Source organism: Porites lutea, chromosome 8 (assembly GCF_958299795.1).
Source record: "Porites lutea chromosome 8, jaPorLute2.1, whole genome shotgun sequence".
In the NCBI taxonomy this organism is placed as follows: domain Eukaryota; kingdom Metazoa; phylum Cnidaria; class Anthozoa; order Scleractinia; family Poritidae; genus Porites; species Porites lutea.
Window position 1 is genome coordinate 3,199,280 of NC_133208.1, and position 17,651 is coordinate 3,216,930.

The 17,651-nt window shown below is 40.7% G+C and overlaps 1 protein-coding gene across 1 annotated transcript; it reads right to left on the reverse strand.

The window, feature by feature from the left end:
• Nucleotides 1–1,904: 1,904 nt before the first annotated feature.
• LOC140945972 (uncharacterized) lies at nt 1,905–7,692 on the reverse strand. Its single transcript, XM_073395038.1, has 2 exons — nt 7,545–7,692; nt 1,905–5,768 (listed from the first exon to the last, which is right to left on the reverse strand). Exon 2 carries the CDS (start codon nt 5,715–5,717, stop codon nt 3,099–3,101), a length of 2,619 nt encoding a protein of 872 aa, XP_073251139.1. The 5' UTR covers nt 5,718–5,768; nt 7,545–7,692; the 3' UTR covers nt 1,905–3,098.
• Between the last annotated feature and the right edge of the window lie 9,959 nt (nt 7,693–17,651).

The window sequence follows — 17,651 nt, forward strand, 5'->3', positions numbered from 1 at the left end:
TAAAAGGGATGCAAAGTTCTAAACAAGGTATGTTAAAGGGGTACCATTTGTCAATAGAAGGTATACGAAAAGGGTACCTTTTTCGTGAAAATGGCACATAAAAGGTTAAGGGGTTGGACCTCGGGGCGGAGCCTCCCCGTGGAGAATCCAGCTCTTTTTGCCCTGCTTCATGACAGGCCACCAGAAGTTGCTCAATTCACTTGTGTTGAAACTGCAACTGAAAACAGAAAGTTGTAAGTAAGCGGGAAGCTATCAAGTCTAAAATTCGCGTTTTTCGCAAATTCAAAACACTGATCCCGAAATCTACTACTCGCAAAAACTAGAATGCAAGAAAAATTAAAGTTTCAAAATTTAATACTATGTCACGTTACAACAGAAAATAATTCTTAAATTAAAGTTGCTATAAGTCTTCCACTTGATGGCAATGATTTTAGGCAGGAGCCGATTACTATTTTAGGTAATTCAAACATGGTTCTTTTTCTTAGATTTTTCCATATTTTCTCTCTGCTTCGCTATCATCTGTGTCCTACACTGATAAATCTTTCAAAACCATCTTTGGTACATTCACTAAACTTTATGGTCGGCTCTTTCTTTTTGGCGCTGGGCTTTTTCACTGAGCAGATCAAAGAATGGTATTATACCCTTTGTAACTTCGGTATATGTTTCCCCTAAATCGCGGGATACGATTTCTGAATTTTCGCAAAAATTTGTAAGAATGAGATTCACTCTAGACGTATATCTACTTATCGTGTTGTGGTGTGGGGACTGTTTAGGCCAGGCTCTATGATTAATTATGGCTCCTGGTTTAGGCTGCAAGTAGTTCCCTATTTTCTTCAAATTAATGCTTTTAGTGCAGGAAGTACACGCGCAGGAGAGAGCCACCCTTAGTCACGCGATTGGTCATTTTCGTGTATCGCGCCTTTCGTTCTATGGACTGATAAAACGGAGACTGCTCGAAGCGTCTAGGTACTGTTAGGTTACAGTAACTCGCGAAACTGGCCTTGTACCTATTTTTGACCGAGTAGAGAAAGGCTCACCTTTATTTCTTCGTTTTAGATTCTGTTGGCAACTGTACGTGGACGAATTTTATTCTTGTCTCGGACAAACCAATGGCGACAAGAGGCTGATATAAACAGGCCCCCAAACAGAGCGGTCGCTCACCAATGTCTAAAATACTTAGTAGATCTCCGGTTCTGATATTATACAATCGAAGGAAGTTGTCCTCACTGCAGCATACCAGAGATTCATCATCTAAAAACTTACATTGAACAATATCTTTCTGGTCTCTAAGAAAGACGTGTAATGTCTCTCCAGTTTCCGCCTGAAGAACGTGTATACCTTGGCCCCCGTCGAGAGTGTTCCACGTGACTACACAATCATGTTTGGGCGAAAAAATCATGTTTGGGTCCAGGCACATTGAATCGGCAGAAAATGTCGTGTGTCTTTCCCATGTTATGATACCTTCATTCCTCAAACTCACTGTTACATTCTGCTCATCTTCAAGTCCGTGATTTCCAATCATTACAACCCTGGAACTACAAACCAGCACTTGGCTTAAACTGCTACTGCAAGGGATGCAGTCTAAGCTTTCGTTAACGCCAGCGGATTTGATCCTTAGCGAGGAAATAAGCTTTCCTCCAAGGTTGGTGACGTCTATGAAGTCAACGCAATCGAAGTCACCATCTGAGCATTCTAACAAATCTGCTTTGGACGATTCTTTGTTTTCCTCCCGGTTTTGTGAGCTTCTGATGCATTTTAATTCGTATGATCTCGGGTGGTAAAAGAATGCTATCCGACTATCGGATACAGGGAACATGTTAACTCTGTATAGCTTAGCAGTCTTAGAAGTAAGTTCCACAATACGTTGATTACACTCAGACAGATCGAAATTCCAGAGTTCTGCTACTACCCGCGGTTTTTCACTAGTAACGAGTACGACACCTGTCTTCATTGGAGCGATAGATGTAGGATAGAGAAGGTCTTTGACGTCAGGATTTCTCGAGTTGACATTCTCCAGACAGTGATTGAAGAAGGAGGAGATGACAAGAACATGGATTTTTCAGAAATAATGAAGTAGATCGTATCTCCTTCCAGAGAAAATACAATTTCTCTTTTATGCAAGTCGATTATTCTCTTCGTGTCCGTGAAACCAGACTCACTCTGAAGTATGCCAACATTTAACATCATAACATAGTTGTGCTCCGGGCTGCCAGCCAATACTGTTTCATCGTCAAGTCTGAGGGAGAAACCCGCAAATAAATTTGGCATCCTTCTTTGAATTTTTTTTAACCAGGAAGAGCTCTTGTTCTGCTCCGTAAAATCATTTTTCGTCAAAGCGCCTGATAGAACACGAGGTCACAAGACGAAGGGTGTAAATTCTGCTTCTTCCAGATTCTTTTTTCCAGGTAGGTGAATGTTTTTTAAAGGCGTAATAAAATTAAACCCAGGTATTCCGTTATAAGCGCTTTCGCAGTAGAGGCAAGAAGCTTCATCTGGGCAAGCAGAATATTGAAAGCCATAAACAAGCGTGTTTTGATCGGATGTAAAGCGCAAGAATCCACAAGCTCCTTGTTCTCCAGAGGAAATGATATTTAAACGAGAGTTTTCTTTTAAGTTTAATATAGTAATTGTATCATAATCATCCATTACCGAAACAGCAATCAACGACCCATCGTCAGAAACGGCAAAGGAAAAAATGTCTTTACCGTAATCGATAGATAAAAGGTTTCGGCCATTTTCCATATCCCAAAAGTTAATCCGCTTTGGCTGCGTCGGACAATGTGTGATAATGACGTTCTTGTCGACGGGAGAACGAACAACACATTTTGAGAATGTACAGTCACTTTCTGGAAAAAGGTCTTCTTTCTCTCCACTTAAGGTGAAAACATATCGAAGAGTTCCAGGTAGTACCGACCTCCCATTTGGATGAAAGATGACAGAATGATAAAATGACAAAAAATGCCCTATCTGATGATATGCACCACTTACATTTGCATTTCTGAAACCATACTCTCTTGTTATTAGTGATCGTCGAACCCATACTTTGATACCAGTCTGCAGGGAAAACAGATGGATTGTTTCGTCTCGACACTCGCATACTATGTAATCCAATTTAGGTGAAACATCGAAACAAGCGATTTTATCTGAACAGTAGAACCTTGCTTGCTCTGATTCCGTCTGTTCCTTACTATATCTAGGTTTTTCATGTAGGGTATTGTGGGGAAAGATGATTCGACGATACTTGCTGCTGCAGACGATAATACAGGAATCCCTTCGTTAATCAAACATTGGAAAAATAGGTGAGGGTGATCTAGCAACATATAATAATGTTTTCTTAGAACATTATAGAGCAGTGTTGCAATTGAATGTCTTTGCTCATTCAGTATACCCGAATGTTCGTTGCAAATACGGAAGAGATCCTCCGCGGCAGATGTTCTATTTACACAGAGTTTTGCGTACATAAGCTCTAGGTCCGTCACATACTGGTATACCTGATTGGATGTACCACCCATGTTCCCTGAACCGTCAGTCCATTCATGATCATCATTGGCCTCAAGCATGTGCTGGACAGTATGAATCAAAGCATAACTTTCAGTATTGGTGAACTGTCTGCCATGAACCCCTTTTCGCTTGATGCTATCGAGTTCAGAAGCACAAAGATCCGAAAGGACGTCATGACCTTCTTTCTCGTCCACGGTGAAATCATGTTGTTCATAGGGCGATGATGCTGTTATCCAGTCCTTAATTGACTTGTGAAAAAAAAGAAGACGACCCTCGCGAACTGGTAACAGTGTAGAGATGCAACATATTGCTTTGTTAACTTTTCGCTGCGCGGTCAAAGACTTTTCTCCAGGGTATAGAATTTTGGCAATGAATTCTACTGGTAATGGTTCTCTTGAAGCTGTCAATGCACACAGGAAACGCAAAAAATGTTCCTCATCTGCATGAAGCTCTTTGCAAAGTTCATTCTCTAACCGTTTGAAATAGGACAAGTAAACGGATGAAATACCTGAAGGCAATACGCTTTCCAGCTGATCAGGGGTGAGAATTGAAACATTCTTTTGGATAAAATCCACTATAAAATAAGCGTAAATAAACAGGCCTTCTGATTTCTTAACCAGCTCTTTCAAGAGAACATCTTTATGCTCTTCTCCAATTTTGTTGCTGAGTTGATTTTCAAACAAGGTTTGAATGTCATTTAAGTTTTCCTCACGCTTTTGTTCAAGCTCAATAGGCTCTAAATGTCGCAATGCCTCTGTTATGCTCCTCTCTGGACGAGTTGTGATCAAAATTCTAATCCAAACTGGAAGCATAGAAAAGTGGTTACTGATTACATGTAGAAGCTCATTGCGTCCTTGGTACTCGCTTTCATCGAGGCCATCTATAACTATTAGGGTGTTTCTTCCAGGATCTTGTACTGTGCTTAGAGGCTCTTTGAACAGCAACGCAAACAGTTCTTCTGCACCCATGTTGTTGAGGTCTTTTCCCAGATTTCTTGACAGCTGTTCTTCCAGAGTATCTTTGTAACCTGGCATCGCTTGACACAAGTGACAGGCTAAAGACTGGAGCATTAAACGGGGATCTCGGTACCTTGAATTGTTATGCTGACAAAAGTGGCTTCCCGAGAGTCTTCCAACCTTTTGCAGTCTTTGCGAAACAACAGCGGAGATAACAGTCTTTCCCATCCCTGGATTTCCACTGATTACCATTACCCGATGTAGCGATGCTCGGTCATCTAACCAGTCTTCAATACTTTTGAAGATCCACTCACGAGTACCTTCCTGGAATTTGTTTGCATGAAATTCTATGTCTCTTTTGAATTCCGACTTCACAAGAGTTCTTAGTACTTCATCTGCCTGCTCGTTTCTCTTTTTCGTCAAGCTTTTTACTTCCTCTTTTACCTCCTGAATTGACGCACGAATTTCGTCTTGGGACTCGCACACTCCCTCTAAACGTGACTGTGCTGCCCTCATCTCTTGTTGTCCTGTGAGTTCTATTTCCACTGCTTCATCTACGACATCCTGAGTTTTGCTTAGGGCTTGACGTAGCTCTTCCATCTTTAAAGTGCCATCTTCAACTGTTTTACTGAGTTTAAGTTGCGTCTGGCGGATATCCTTCAGCTGTGCTTTTATGTCCTCTTCACTGTCAGCCCACTCAATTAAGGCATCAAGGTAATCTTGCTCTCCACCCTGCTCCGCCTTCAGTCTGTCAATTTCTGCTTGATGCAAACCCAGAGAATGAAGAGTAATGCTTATTTCTTGCCAGAAGGAGGAGAAAGATGTCGCATCAACCCCCGTGGACGTCACGTGACCATATAGCTCATTCCGGAAGAACTTAACCCGAGCAAGGTTAGCCTCAAGAGAGTTATCACCAGGGGATGGCTTGGTGTGCCATCCTGCCAGGGGAGGGGATAAACCACAAATGTTGGTTAGTAAGGGGAACAGAAGAGTGATGTCAAACGTATTGGAGTCTGGTAGCCCTCCACCAGAGGGGAAGAGTTTGTCCCACTGATGGCCATTTAGTACTCTTCTACGCAAAAGGTTGTTAAGAATGGAGTAATTGGACTTGAGATCAGAGGCTAAGTTGGCAGGAGGGTGAATAGCATCAAAAATATTCCTCAGTGCTGTTGTTCCACCATCAATAAGCAGTCTGCTCAGCTTGTTACCATCTGTCTTCTCTCTTGAGCTGGCCAGGGGTGAAGGTGCTGCTGTCGCCATTTAGCAACCTTGATGCAGAAGATATTCATGTCTTGGAAATTCATTCTGAACCTACGTGGACAAGAAAAATATAACGTGGGTCACACTACAACGATTAACTCGCTCCGTCACCGTTTTTGCTTTGTTTTCATGATTACAATACCGTGAAACTAACACCAAGCCATCCGTAAAGAGAGTTAGCGAATATTGTCAATAGGTGACTGTTGATAGGAATACTATCATGATTATATATATATGTTGTGGTTCAAATTTTCCCTTGGTTTAAAATTTTTCAAACCACTTTAATTTTTACTTTCCTTTGTCTAAAATCAATTACCGTAATCAGAGACAAAGAAAAACAAAAATTAAACTGGTTTGAAAAATTTTAAACCGAGGAAAAAAACCACAACATATATAAAATTTACAACCAATCTCCTCAAGTAGGGTGTTTAGCTTATTAGCTGTCGAGGGTATTTAGTGCAATGAACCGAACTGGAATTACGATCGTGGTTGATTTGAGTTGGCTAGCCGAGCGCATTAAAAGGACGAGAGCTGTGAAGTCCCAAAGTTCCGCTTTACTAGATATTCAGTGAGCTATTAATAGTAATTGCTTTAATTATACATGGCGTTTCCTTTGTGCATAGAAGCAAATACGTAACATTAAAAGTTTGGAAATCATTTACTGCCAGGTCGTTTGTTAGATCCAAACATTATACGTTATCATTTTATTTGAAGCCAACTGAATGAACAAATTATCGGTCTATTGAATTGCAAAGAGGGGGGGGGAGGGGGGGTGAAAAAATATACCTAGGCAACACAACACTAACGAGCAAAACAAATGTGGAAATTGTCAACAACGCAGACATATGACCATATTAATTTTCCTATATCCGCGACACTCAATTTGAGAAAGTAACTCACTCTCTGACTATCATCAATACAAATAATTGCCTGTAGATGAGATAGGGTATTTTGAGTGTTGATGTACGTTAATGCAAATTGAAGCTGTATAATGAATTAGCAGTTTGACTACATTGTAAGTCATCACTTGATTGTATACACTCAGAATTTAATGACCACTGGATTTCGTTCACTTGTGAATTCTTTACAAGTTTTCTGATAAACGCGCTGCTTTTTTATCTGTTTTTCCCGAAAGGCAGAAGAGCTGTGTCGTATAAAGCTCGCAATAACTGACTGGGTTATCAAGCGTGTCAGCTTTTTAGCGTGCATCATACTTTACGGGCCAAGTTTACCTACGAGTTTAACAGCGATGGGAAAAGAGAAGCATAAACTTGCAGATCGATGCAGACATCATCAGTAGACAGAAAAAAGGTAAACGACGTACTTGCATGTACTTGATGAACTGGCCGCTCACAGGTGTTCATAGCTCAAACCCGCCTGGTGTTGTCTAGGCGGAAATATATAGATGTGCGGTCTTTCTAGGGTGGCAAAGGATATTCTTTCGTTCGTTATTATCGGGAGATAATGGCGACAAAAAGCTTTGAATTAAAATTGCATTGAGCAAGAAGCTAGAAGGTAATAGAGCTTAAGAGAGATTAAGGGGAAATATAATGTCTGCTTCGTGGAATGTTTATCCGTTCGTTCCTTACGCGCATACGCTCTCTGCTGAAAATGTTCTAGAAGCTTTGAAAGTTGCAAGATGTTGGCATCAATCCCAGACGTTTTTTCAGAATCCCAAACGTAATTTAGAGAAGTAATCTAAACAAAATTGCACTACATAGTAAAAGTAAAATATCGAGGTGGATACATTAAGATGCCTCGATAAATGCCCTGTGAAACGATCTGTGGAGTATACAAGGCCCTGAAGCTATTTTTTGATAAACTTACCTCTCTGCTGGCACGTTCTCTAACGAAGCCTCTTCCGTGTAGATCCCTGGACATGTTTCATTAAGAAACAAAGTGTTCTAAGTGACGTGGCCCATCGATGAATCTCAAATTTAAACAGTTTGAGTACGACAATCTCTTCTTTTTATTTGCATAGACTTATGTTGCTTGATTGTTTCGAAAACTTTGCAATTAGAAAAAGGTGAGTGTCATTTATGTTTTGCATCAATGAGTACCAATCGGCAAGCGCTTATTTATGATCCAACAAATGGGGGCAAAAAAGAAATACGCCTACGAGGAAGGCACGCCATGCAGGCTATCTCATTCCCTCCAACAGAACTGTAGTTTAGAAAAGCTGCTGAGGAGTACGATAATTGAATTGAGAATGTATAAACTTAACTGATATCTGGATACATGCAGTTGAACCTCGATACAACCCCTACGTAACGAAGGACCCCACCATTATAACTAATCATATTCTTCGCCCCAGTGAAAATAGAAAAAGTAACTATGGCACATCAAAACCCCCATATTAAAGAATCCAGATATAAAGTTTCACGGAATACTTTTATTACCAAGGAAATTAAATACCCTTTACATCACGGAGACATTCGTCTGTGTATGAAGCAAACGTTCCGAGGCAAATTTTCCATGGCAAATGTCTATGGGCAGGAGCCCAGAACCCTGCCATGGATAAAAAACTAATAATTACTATTATTGTGGTATTATTTTCAATATGGAAATAAATTTACCATGTGTTGTAATTGCACCTAACATAAAGAAGGTATATAAAAGTTATATTGGGTGTCAGGAGAGAATCCTTTCTTCTCGGGTATTGTTCCATACAGTCAAAACCCGCTTCCAGGCGGACCCCCGCTCAAAACGGACACTTCATTATTACGGACAGTTTGCTTTGTCCCTGGGAAAAGAAAACCCTTATATTCTCTCTAAATTCAACCCGCTTAATACGGACACCCCGTTTATACGGACACTTTCTATGGTCCCATCACTGTTCGCATTAACGGAGTTTGACTGTACTTTGAGTACTTCACATTGTACTGAGACGATGATTATGCAGGGTCCGCTGTACAACATGACCCAATGAATTATCCCAGTTTTCTGGCACTTTCCTAGTTCTTGACTGTACCATCAGGTTGACCTTAAGACATATACAGTTAGTAACATATCCCGGAAAATCAAATAGTGAACCTCGAGTAATAAATTGATTTCATTGCCAACCATTTTACGAAAAAAAGAAACTAGTCGTTCGCCCTTTTTACTCCACTGTTACACAGTAACAACATGGTAACGTTACCCGGCCAGCAGAGGTTTCTTTTCGGTGTGGTTTTAAGCATTTATGAAGTCTTTTTTATTGCTAACATTCGCCTAAATGTAATTGGCTTCTTTACGTCTTTAATGCTTAAAACCATGCCGGAACAGAGAAACCTCTGCAAGCAGGGTAGGTAACGTGGCTGGATCTAGGAGGTTTAAAGAGGAGGTAGGTAAGATTAAACATTATGGAGCTTAAGCAACGACGACGGGGACGGCAACGAGAACGGCAAAAAAAACAATAAGTTTAGACAGGCAAAATAACAACTTTGCACGTGCATCATGCTTTTTTGTACATTTCGTAGCCTTTGTTGCACGACTACGAAAATGGTGAAAATGCATAATTTCAAGTTTTGTCGAGGACGAGAACACAAGACATCAACTTTCTTTTTCATTTCTTGAACTTTGATAGAGTCCTTTAGAATTCAACTCCAAAAAAATTTGCCAACATGTGACGAATTAATCGAGATGGAACAAGCGCGATAAAGTTTGAGGCAGCGCGAATTCACTTTTTAAGGGACGTTTTCGTAGCCGTAACCGTCGCCTTCGTTGTCGCTTAAGCTCTCTTTTACTTCTACAAGGAAAAGTCAACTATACAGACCACTAATGTCATGATAATGGTGCAACACACAATTTTAACTAGTAAATCAAACTCAAGGTGACGCGCCTGTCAAGTCTCAGAAACAGTGCGGTGCGGTCCGGGCCAGACAGCGAGTGTTAACATGACCCTTATATCACACCGTACATTAGTATATTATACCCTGCATTTTTTACTACAGTGTTACTGGGAGATGTGAGTCACTTTCAGACATCTGGAACATTCACAAAAAAGCCATACAAAAAAGGTTTACAACATTTTTCTAGTTGCTTTAGTTGTACGTTTTGTCCGCATTTCGTGGATTTATATAACAAGCCAGTTGTTAAAAAGGTGTATTTATCGTGATTGAGGGTGCACAAAAAGTTCCTACCAAATGAAGGCTGCTTGCGAATGTTCAGCCTTTTGACCAAGGACCCTCCCTCCAATCCCCGACCCCCCACCCCTCCCTATATCAGCTATTTAGCCTGCGAGCAAGCTCTCCTATTTGGGCAAGCGAAGCGAGCCTCGCGAGAACGCGCGAGCGAAGGGGCCTCGCAGCTTGGCCGCTCGCTCGCGCGTTTTCGCGAGACACGCTTCACTCGCCCAAATAGTAGAGCTCGCTCGCAGGCTATCCGCTATTCTGTTAACGTACGAAATTTCAAAGTTCGTAATGTACATGTCTCTTTCAATTCCTGAATGTAGCAGCTTGCATCCAGGGCTCTTCAATTAAATAGATTTGAATTCCAGCTTTTATAATCATTTCTTTTCATGCTCTTTATCCATCGTCAAACACAACACTAAATAAAGATTATGGTCACTGATTTGAAGAATCCAGCTCTTTGTGCCCGGCTAATGACAGACCACCAGAAGTTGCTCAATTTAGTTGTCTTGAAACTGCAACTGAAAACAGAAAGTCGCTTGTGTTATTTATGAAAGCTGGAAGCTATCAAGTCTAAAATTCGCGTTTTTCGCAAATTCAAAACAATCCCGAAATCTACAACTCGCGAAAACTCATGGAAGAAAAATAAAAGTTGCGAAATTTAGTACTTTGTCACGTTACAAAACAAAATAATTCTTAAAGTTGCTGTAAGTCGTGGACGTGATGACGATGATTTTAGGTAATTTCAAACATTATTCTTCTTCTCAGTAGATTTTTCCATATTTTCTCCCTGCTTCACTATCATCTGTGTCCTAATGTACAAATCTTTCAAAACCGTCTTTGGTACATTCACTTAACTTTATGGTCGGCTCTCTCTTTAATTTTGGCGCTGTTCCTTTTCATAAGCAGATCAAAGAATGGTATTATACCCTTTGTAACATTGGTACGGTTCCCCCAAACTCGCGGAATACCATTTATGAATTTTCATGCGAAAATTTGTAAGAATAAGATTCACTCTAGACGTATATCTACTAATTGTGTTGTGGTGTGGGTACTGTTTAGGCGAGGAGCCATAATCAATTATGCTTCCTGGCTTAGGCTGCAAGTAGTCCCCTATTTTCTTCAAATTAGGGACTTTAAGATTCAACCGGACTCGACGGCAACGAAAACGTCCTAAAAAAAGGGTTTAATAAACAAAACAACAACTTTGCACAGGCATCGCGCTTTTTTGTACATTTCTTTGCCGTTTTTGCACAAGTAAGACGTGAAATGCCTAATTTCGTGTTTTATGGAGAACGTAAACAAGCAAGGAAGAAATTTTATTTCCCTTTCTGAACTTGAGTATGGTCCCTTGGAATTCAAATTCAGGAGTGTTCGCGTACATTTTACCAAGTAAGTAAGTAGGAATAATCGCGATAAAGAATGAAGAACACAAATTCACTTTTTAAGCGACGTTTTCGTTGCTGATGCGTCGTTGGATCTTAAAGTCCCTTTCAACCTTTTAGTGAAGGAAGTACTCGAGCACGAGGGAGCCCGCACCCTCAACCGCGCGCGCCTTTAATTGCGTATTTCGCGCCTTTCGCTCCACGGACTGAAATAATAGACACTGCTCATAGAGTCTAGGTACTGTTAGGGTCTGTTAGGTTACAGTAACTCGCGAAACTGTCCTTGTACCGCCTGTTTTTGACCGAGTATAGAAAAGCTCACCTTTAATTCTTCTTTTTAGATTATGTTGGCAACTGTACGTGGACGAATTTTATTCTTGTGCCGGACAAACCAATGGCGACAAGAGGATGATTCAGACAGGCTCCCAAACTGAACGGTTGCTCTCCAATGTCTAGAATACTCAGCAGAACTCCAGCTCTGACATCATACAATCGAAGGAAGTTGTCCCCACTACAGCATACCAGAGATTCATCATCTAAAAACTTACATTCAATAATGTCTTTCTGGTCTCTAAGAAGGACGTGCAATGTCTCTCCAGTTTTCCCCTGAAGAACATGTATTCCTTGGCCCTTGTCGAGAGTGTTCCACGTGACTACAAACTCATTCCTGGGTGAGAAAATCATGCTTTCTTGCAACGGAGACATTGAGTTCCAGTATTCTGTGCTTTGTTCCCATTTAATTAGTCCGTTCTTTCTTAAGCTAACAGTGAGCTTCTCGTTGTCTATCGGTAATCCGTTGGATAAATTTTCAACAGCGGAAACCAACACTTCGCCCAGACAACTACTGCATGAGACATAGTCTACGTATTCATTGGCACGAGCTTCAATCCTTAGCGAGGAAACAAGCTTTCCTCCAACGCTGGTTAAGTCTATAAAGTCAATGCGATAAGCTCGCATATTGGACAATTTTAGAGAGTTCAAATATTCCTCGTTTTCTTCTTTAGATTCGGAAGATTCTTCGTTTTGTGGTGATTGTTGTGAACTTCTGATATAAATTGATTCGCAAGAATTTAGTGGATAAAAAAAGGCTATCAGTTCATCTGATACTGGCATAATTCTTACTTTACGTAAAATATCAGTATTACTGCTAAGTTTAACAATAGTTCGAATGCACTCCGACAGGTCGAAATTCCACAACTCTGCTACACGATCTTTTTTAAAGAGTACAAGACCTTCCTTCTTCGGGAGGATCGACACAGGGCCGTAGAATTGCTTTGTCTTCAGGAATTCGCGACTTGACATTTTCCATACAGTAATCGTTAGACCCTCATTTGAACTTACGAAACGCTCGCGCGAGCTCATGGCGTATATTGCATCGCCTTCCATAGAAAATATAATCTTCCTGACATCCATGTTAAGGTTGGAAGTGTAAGTCGAGTCGGACTCTCTCTGCAGCTGACCAACGTTTAACATCGTGACGTATTTGTGATCTGGGCTACCAACCAAAATGTTTTCATCGCTAAGACTGATGTAGGAACCTGAGAACAAATATGGAATCTCTCTCTGCACCTTCGATACCCAGGAAGGTCCTTCATTCTGCCCCATGAAAGTGGATTCAGTCAAAGTGTTTTGTGCAACAGAGGGCCACAAGAGAAAGGTTCTTAATTCCTGAGGCTCAAAATGAGGATCAGGTGACGAAACGTTATTTACCGGCGTAATGAAGGTAAATGTTGGTTTTCTTTCTTCTCCTAATAGGCAATGGGGTACATCACAAACCCAATATAGAAAGCCACAAACAAGAGTGTTATTGTCGGATGTAAAGTGCATTAATCCACACACCGGACTGAAAACAGAATTACTGGCTCCTGGCATTTTCAAACAAGACTGGTTTCTTACGTCCACAAGTGTAAATGAATTAGTCATATCTAAAATGGCTATAAGTGACCCATCTTCAGAAATGGTAAAAGAGGAAACTTTTTCATCAAAATCGAAAGCTCTAAGCTTTTGACCATTCTCCAAATCCCAAATGAAAACCCGCTTTGGGTCTGAAGGGCAATCTGTAAGCATCACGTTTTTGTATTTACAATAGACGCAAGTTGAAAATGAACAGTCGCTGTCCGGATAAAGGTCTTCTGTGTCTCCACTTATGGTGTAAACATATTGAAGAGTTCCAGGCAGTATCGACCTTCTATTTGGATGAAAGATGACAGAATGATAGAATGAAAGAAAATGTCCAATTTGTCGATATGCGCCACTCACAGATGCATCTCTACAGAAATACTCTCTCTTTACAGTTTTTATAGGTGCTGGTCGAACCCATACTTTGATACCAGTCTGCAGGGAAAACAGATGAATTGTTTCATCTCGACACTCGCATACCAGGTAATCCATTTCAGGTGAAACATCAAAACATGCGATTTTATCTGAACAGTAAAATCGTCCCTGAACGGCTTTTTCCTTTTGCTTGTCATTGTCTAAGTACTTCATGTATGGCATTTTGGGAGTTAACGACTCAACAATACCTGCTGCTATAGACGACAATTCTGGGGTACCTTCGTTAATCAAACACTGGAAAAATAGGTGAGGGTAATCAAACAAGATGTAAGAGTGTTTTCTTAAAAGACTGAGGAGAGAAGTCACAACAAAATCTCTTTCCTCGCTTACTATTTTGGAATTCTTACTGTGGAGGCTGAGAAGATCTTTTATCGCTGATGTGCTCTTAACACAAAGTTTTGCATAAAGAACTTCGACGTCTGTCGCGTATCGATACACCTGTTCTGCTGTGACACTAATGGTTCTTGATTTGTCAGCGTAGTCATGATCGTTGACCTCAAGCATGTGCTGGATACCATGATGCAAAGCATATGTTTTAGTATTCGAAAACTGTTTGCCATGAACCCCTTTCCGCTGCAAGTTATCGAGTTCAGAAGCACAGAGATCAGAAAGGACAGTATGACCTTCTTTCTCGTCCACGGTGAAATCATGTTGTTCGTAGGGCGATGATGCTACTAGCCAGTCCTTGATTGACTTGTGAAAAAAGTGCAGACGACCTTCCCAAACTGGTAACAGTGTAGAGATGGAAGATATTGCTTTTTTAACTTTTCGATGCTCAGTCAAAGATTTTTCTCCAGGGTATAAAATTTTGGCAATAAATTCCACTGGCAGGGGCTCTCTTGAAGCGGTCAAAGCACACAAGAAACGCAAAAAATGTTCCTCATCTGTATTAAGCTCTTTGCAAAGTTCATTCTCTAAACGTTTGAAATAGAGCGAGTAAACGGATGAAATACCTGAAGGCAGTAAGCTTTCTAGCTGATCAGGGGTAAGAATTGAAGCATTCATTTGGATAAATTCCACTATAAAGTAAGCGTAAATAAACAGGCCTTCTGATTTCTTAACCAGCTCTTTCAAGAGAATATCTTTATGCTCTTCACCAATTTTGTGGTTGAGCTGTATTTCAAACAAGGTTCGAATGTCATCTAAGTTTTCTTCTTGCTTTTGTTCAAGCTCGATTGGTTTTAAATGTCGCAATGCCTCTATTATGCTCCTCTCTGGACGAGTCGTGATCAAAATTCTAATCCAAATTGGAAGCATAGAAAAGTGGTTACTGATCACATGTAGGAGCTCATTGCGTCCCTGGTATTCGCTTTCATCGAGGCCATCTATGACTATTAGGGTGTTTCTTCCAGGATCTTGTACTGTGCTTAGAGGCTCTTTGAACAGCAACGCAAAAAGCTCTTCCACACCCATGCTGTTGAGGTCTTTACCCAGATTTCTAGACAACTGTTCCACTAGAGCATCTTTGTATCTTGGCACCGCTTGACACAGGTAGCAGGCCAAAGACTGGAGCATTAAACGTGGATCTCGGTATCGTGAATTGTTATGCTGACAAAAGTGGCTCCCTGACAATCTTCCAGCCTTTTGCATTCTTTGCGAAACAACAGCGGAGATAACAGTCTTTCCCATCCCTGGATTTCCACTGATTACCATCACCTTATGTGGTAAGTTTCGGTCGTCTAACCAGCCTTCAATTCTTTTAAAGATCCACTCCCGAGTTCCTTCTTGGAACTTTTTTGAATGATACTCGATGTCTCCTTTAAATTCAGACATCACAAGAGTCTTTAGCACCTCGTCTGCATGCTTGTTTCTCTTTTTCGTCAAACTTTTTACTTCCTGTTTGACTTCTTGAATTGATTCATGAACTACATCCACTGCATGAATGGTTTTGGATTGGGAATCACACACTTTCTCGAAACGTAAAACACTTTCCTGATGTGCTTCATTCGTCGCTTTCAATACTTCTTCTGCAACGTCCTGTGTTTTACATTGGGTCTCACTGAGTTTTAATTGTGTCTGAAGGACTTGGGAAATAGTTTCCTCAGTCTTGGTCTGGGATTGATGGATATCCTTTAGCTGTGTTTTTACGTCCTCTTCACTGTCAGCCCACTCAATTAAAGCATCAAGGTAATCTTCCTCTCCTCCCTGCTCTGCCTTCAGTCTGTCAATTTCTGCTTGATCTAAACCGAGCGAATAAAGAGTGGTGCTTATTTCATGCCAGAAGGAGGAGAAAGATGTCGCATCAACCCCCGTGAACGTTACGTGACCATACAGCTCATTCCGAAAGAACTTAACGCGAGCAAGGTTAGCCTCAAGAGAGTTATCACCAGGGGATGGCTTGGTGTGCCATCCTGTCAGGGGAGGGGATAAACCACAAATGTTGGTTAGTAGAAGGAACAGAAGAGTGATGTCAAATGTGTTAGAGTCTGGTAGCTTTCCACCAGGGGGGAAGAGTTTGTCCTACTGACGGCCATTTAGAACTCTTCTACGCAAAAGGTTGCTAAGAACGGAGTAATTGGAATTGAGACCGGAAGCCAAGATGGCAGGTGGGTGATAGTGATCGAATATATTCCTCAGTACTGTTGTTCCGCCATCGATGAGAAGCCTGCTCAGCTTGTTTCCATTTGTCTTCTCTGGGGAGCTGGCCAGGGGTGAAGATGCTGCAGTCGCCATTTAGCAAATTTGACGCAGAAGAGAAAACTTTTCCTGTCTTGGAAATTCATTCTTAACCTACGTTTTGCAAGAAAGATAAAACGTAAGTCACACCACAACGATCAACTCGCTCCGTCATTGTTTTCAGTTAATTTGTGTTTTTGTAATTATTATTTTCATGATCACAAGACCATGAAACTATAAAGACGACGTCACGCGTAAAGAGAGTTCGCGGATATTGCATTGTAATCGTATACAAATGAGAAATATGACAATTATGGGAGTATGACTAGTAAGAAATTAAAACCGATGCCTTCGAGAAGGGTGTTAAACACGACATTTGCTGTGGAGGGTATTAAGAGAACACAACAGCTAGATTTACGACAGTGGACGGTTTGAGTTGGTTAACCGAGCGCCGTTAGCAGGAGAAGAGCTTTTGAAGTCCCAAGGTTGCGCTTTACTGGATATTAGGGAGTTATACAGTTGCTTTAATTACAAGAGACACGGCAATTTCTCTTTCTGCATAAAGAGGGCAAATACTTAACGCATAAAAGTTTGGAAATCATTTACCGCCAGATCGTTTTTTAGAACCAAGCATTATACATTATAAGTTTTTTGAAGCACCTGAATGAACAAATTGTTGGTCTATTTAACTTCATAAAGAGCGATATTGAACAGAATAATGTAGCTAAGCAACGTAACACTGACGAGCAAAACAAATTTGTAAGACGACAAAAAAGGCAGACATGGACCATATTAATTTTCTCAAATTTGCGACACTCAATAAGAGAATAAAAGGGAGAACACCCTCACTGCCATCATAATCATATCGCCTGTACTATTTTCAATTTTAAAGTACGGTAATCGATATTCAAGCGATGAATTAGCTTTCATTACCTTTGAAGTCATCATTTGACTTTATACATTCAGAATCGATATGACCACTGGCATATTTTTCGTTCATTTGTGAGTTCTTTACAAGTTTTCTGACAAGGCGTTGCTTGTTGATCCGTTGCTCCCCAAAGTAGAAGAGTAGTGTGTCATATAAAACGCGCATTGACTGCGGCTGCGGGTTATCAACCGTGTTAGCTTTTGACGCGCACCATACTTAAGGTTTAGCTACGATTTTAACACCAAAGGGAAAAGCTAAGAAACGCATAAACTTGCAGACATCTTCAATACACAGAAAAAAACCCACGGGTGTACGTCGTACTTGCATGTACTTGAATTGGACGATTACAGGCGTTCATAACTCAAACCGGCCTGGTTTCTTCAAGTCAGAAATATAAGGATGTGTCTCCTAACTGCTGAGGGTCGCAAAGAATATTCCTTCGTTCGATATTTTCAACGTCGGTTATATCTTCTACTAGAAACACATGAGCTGATGGTGACAGAACGCTTGAGTTAAACATTCAATTAGCAAGGAGCTACATGTAGAAGCTAATAGAGCTTAA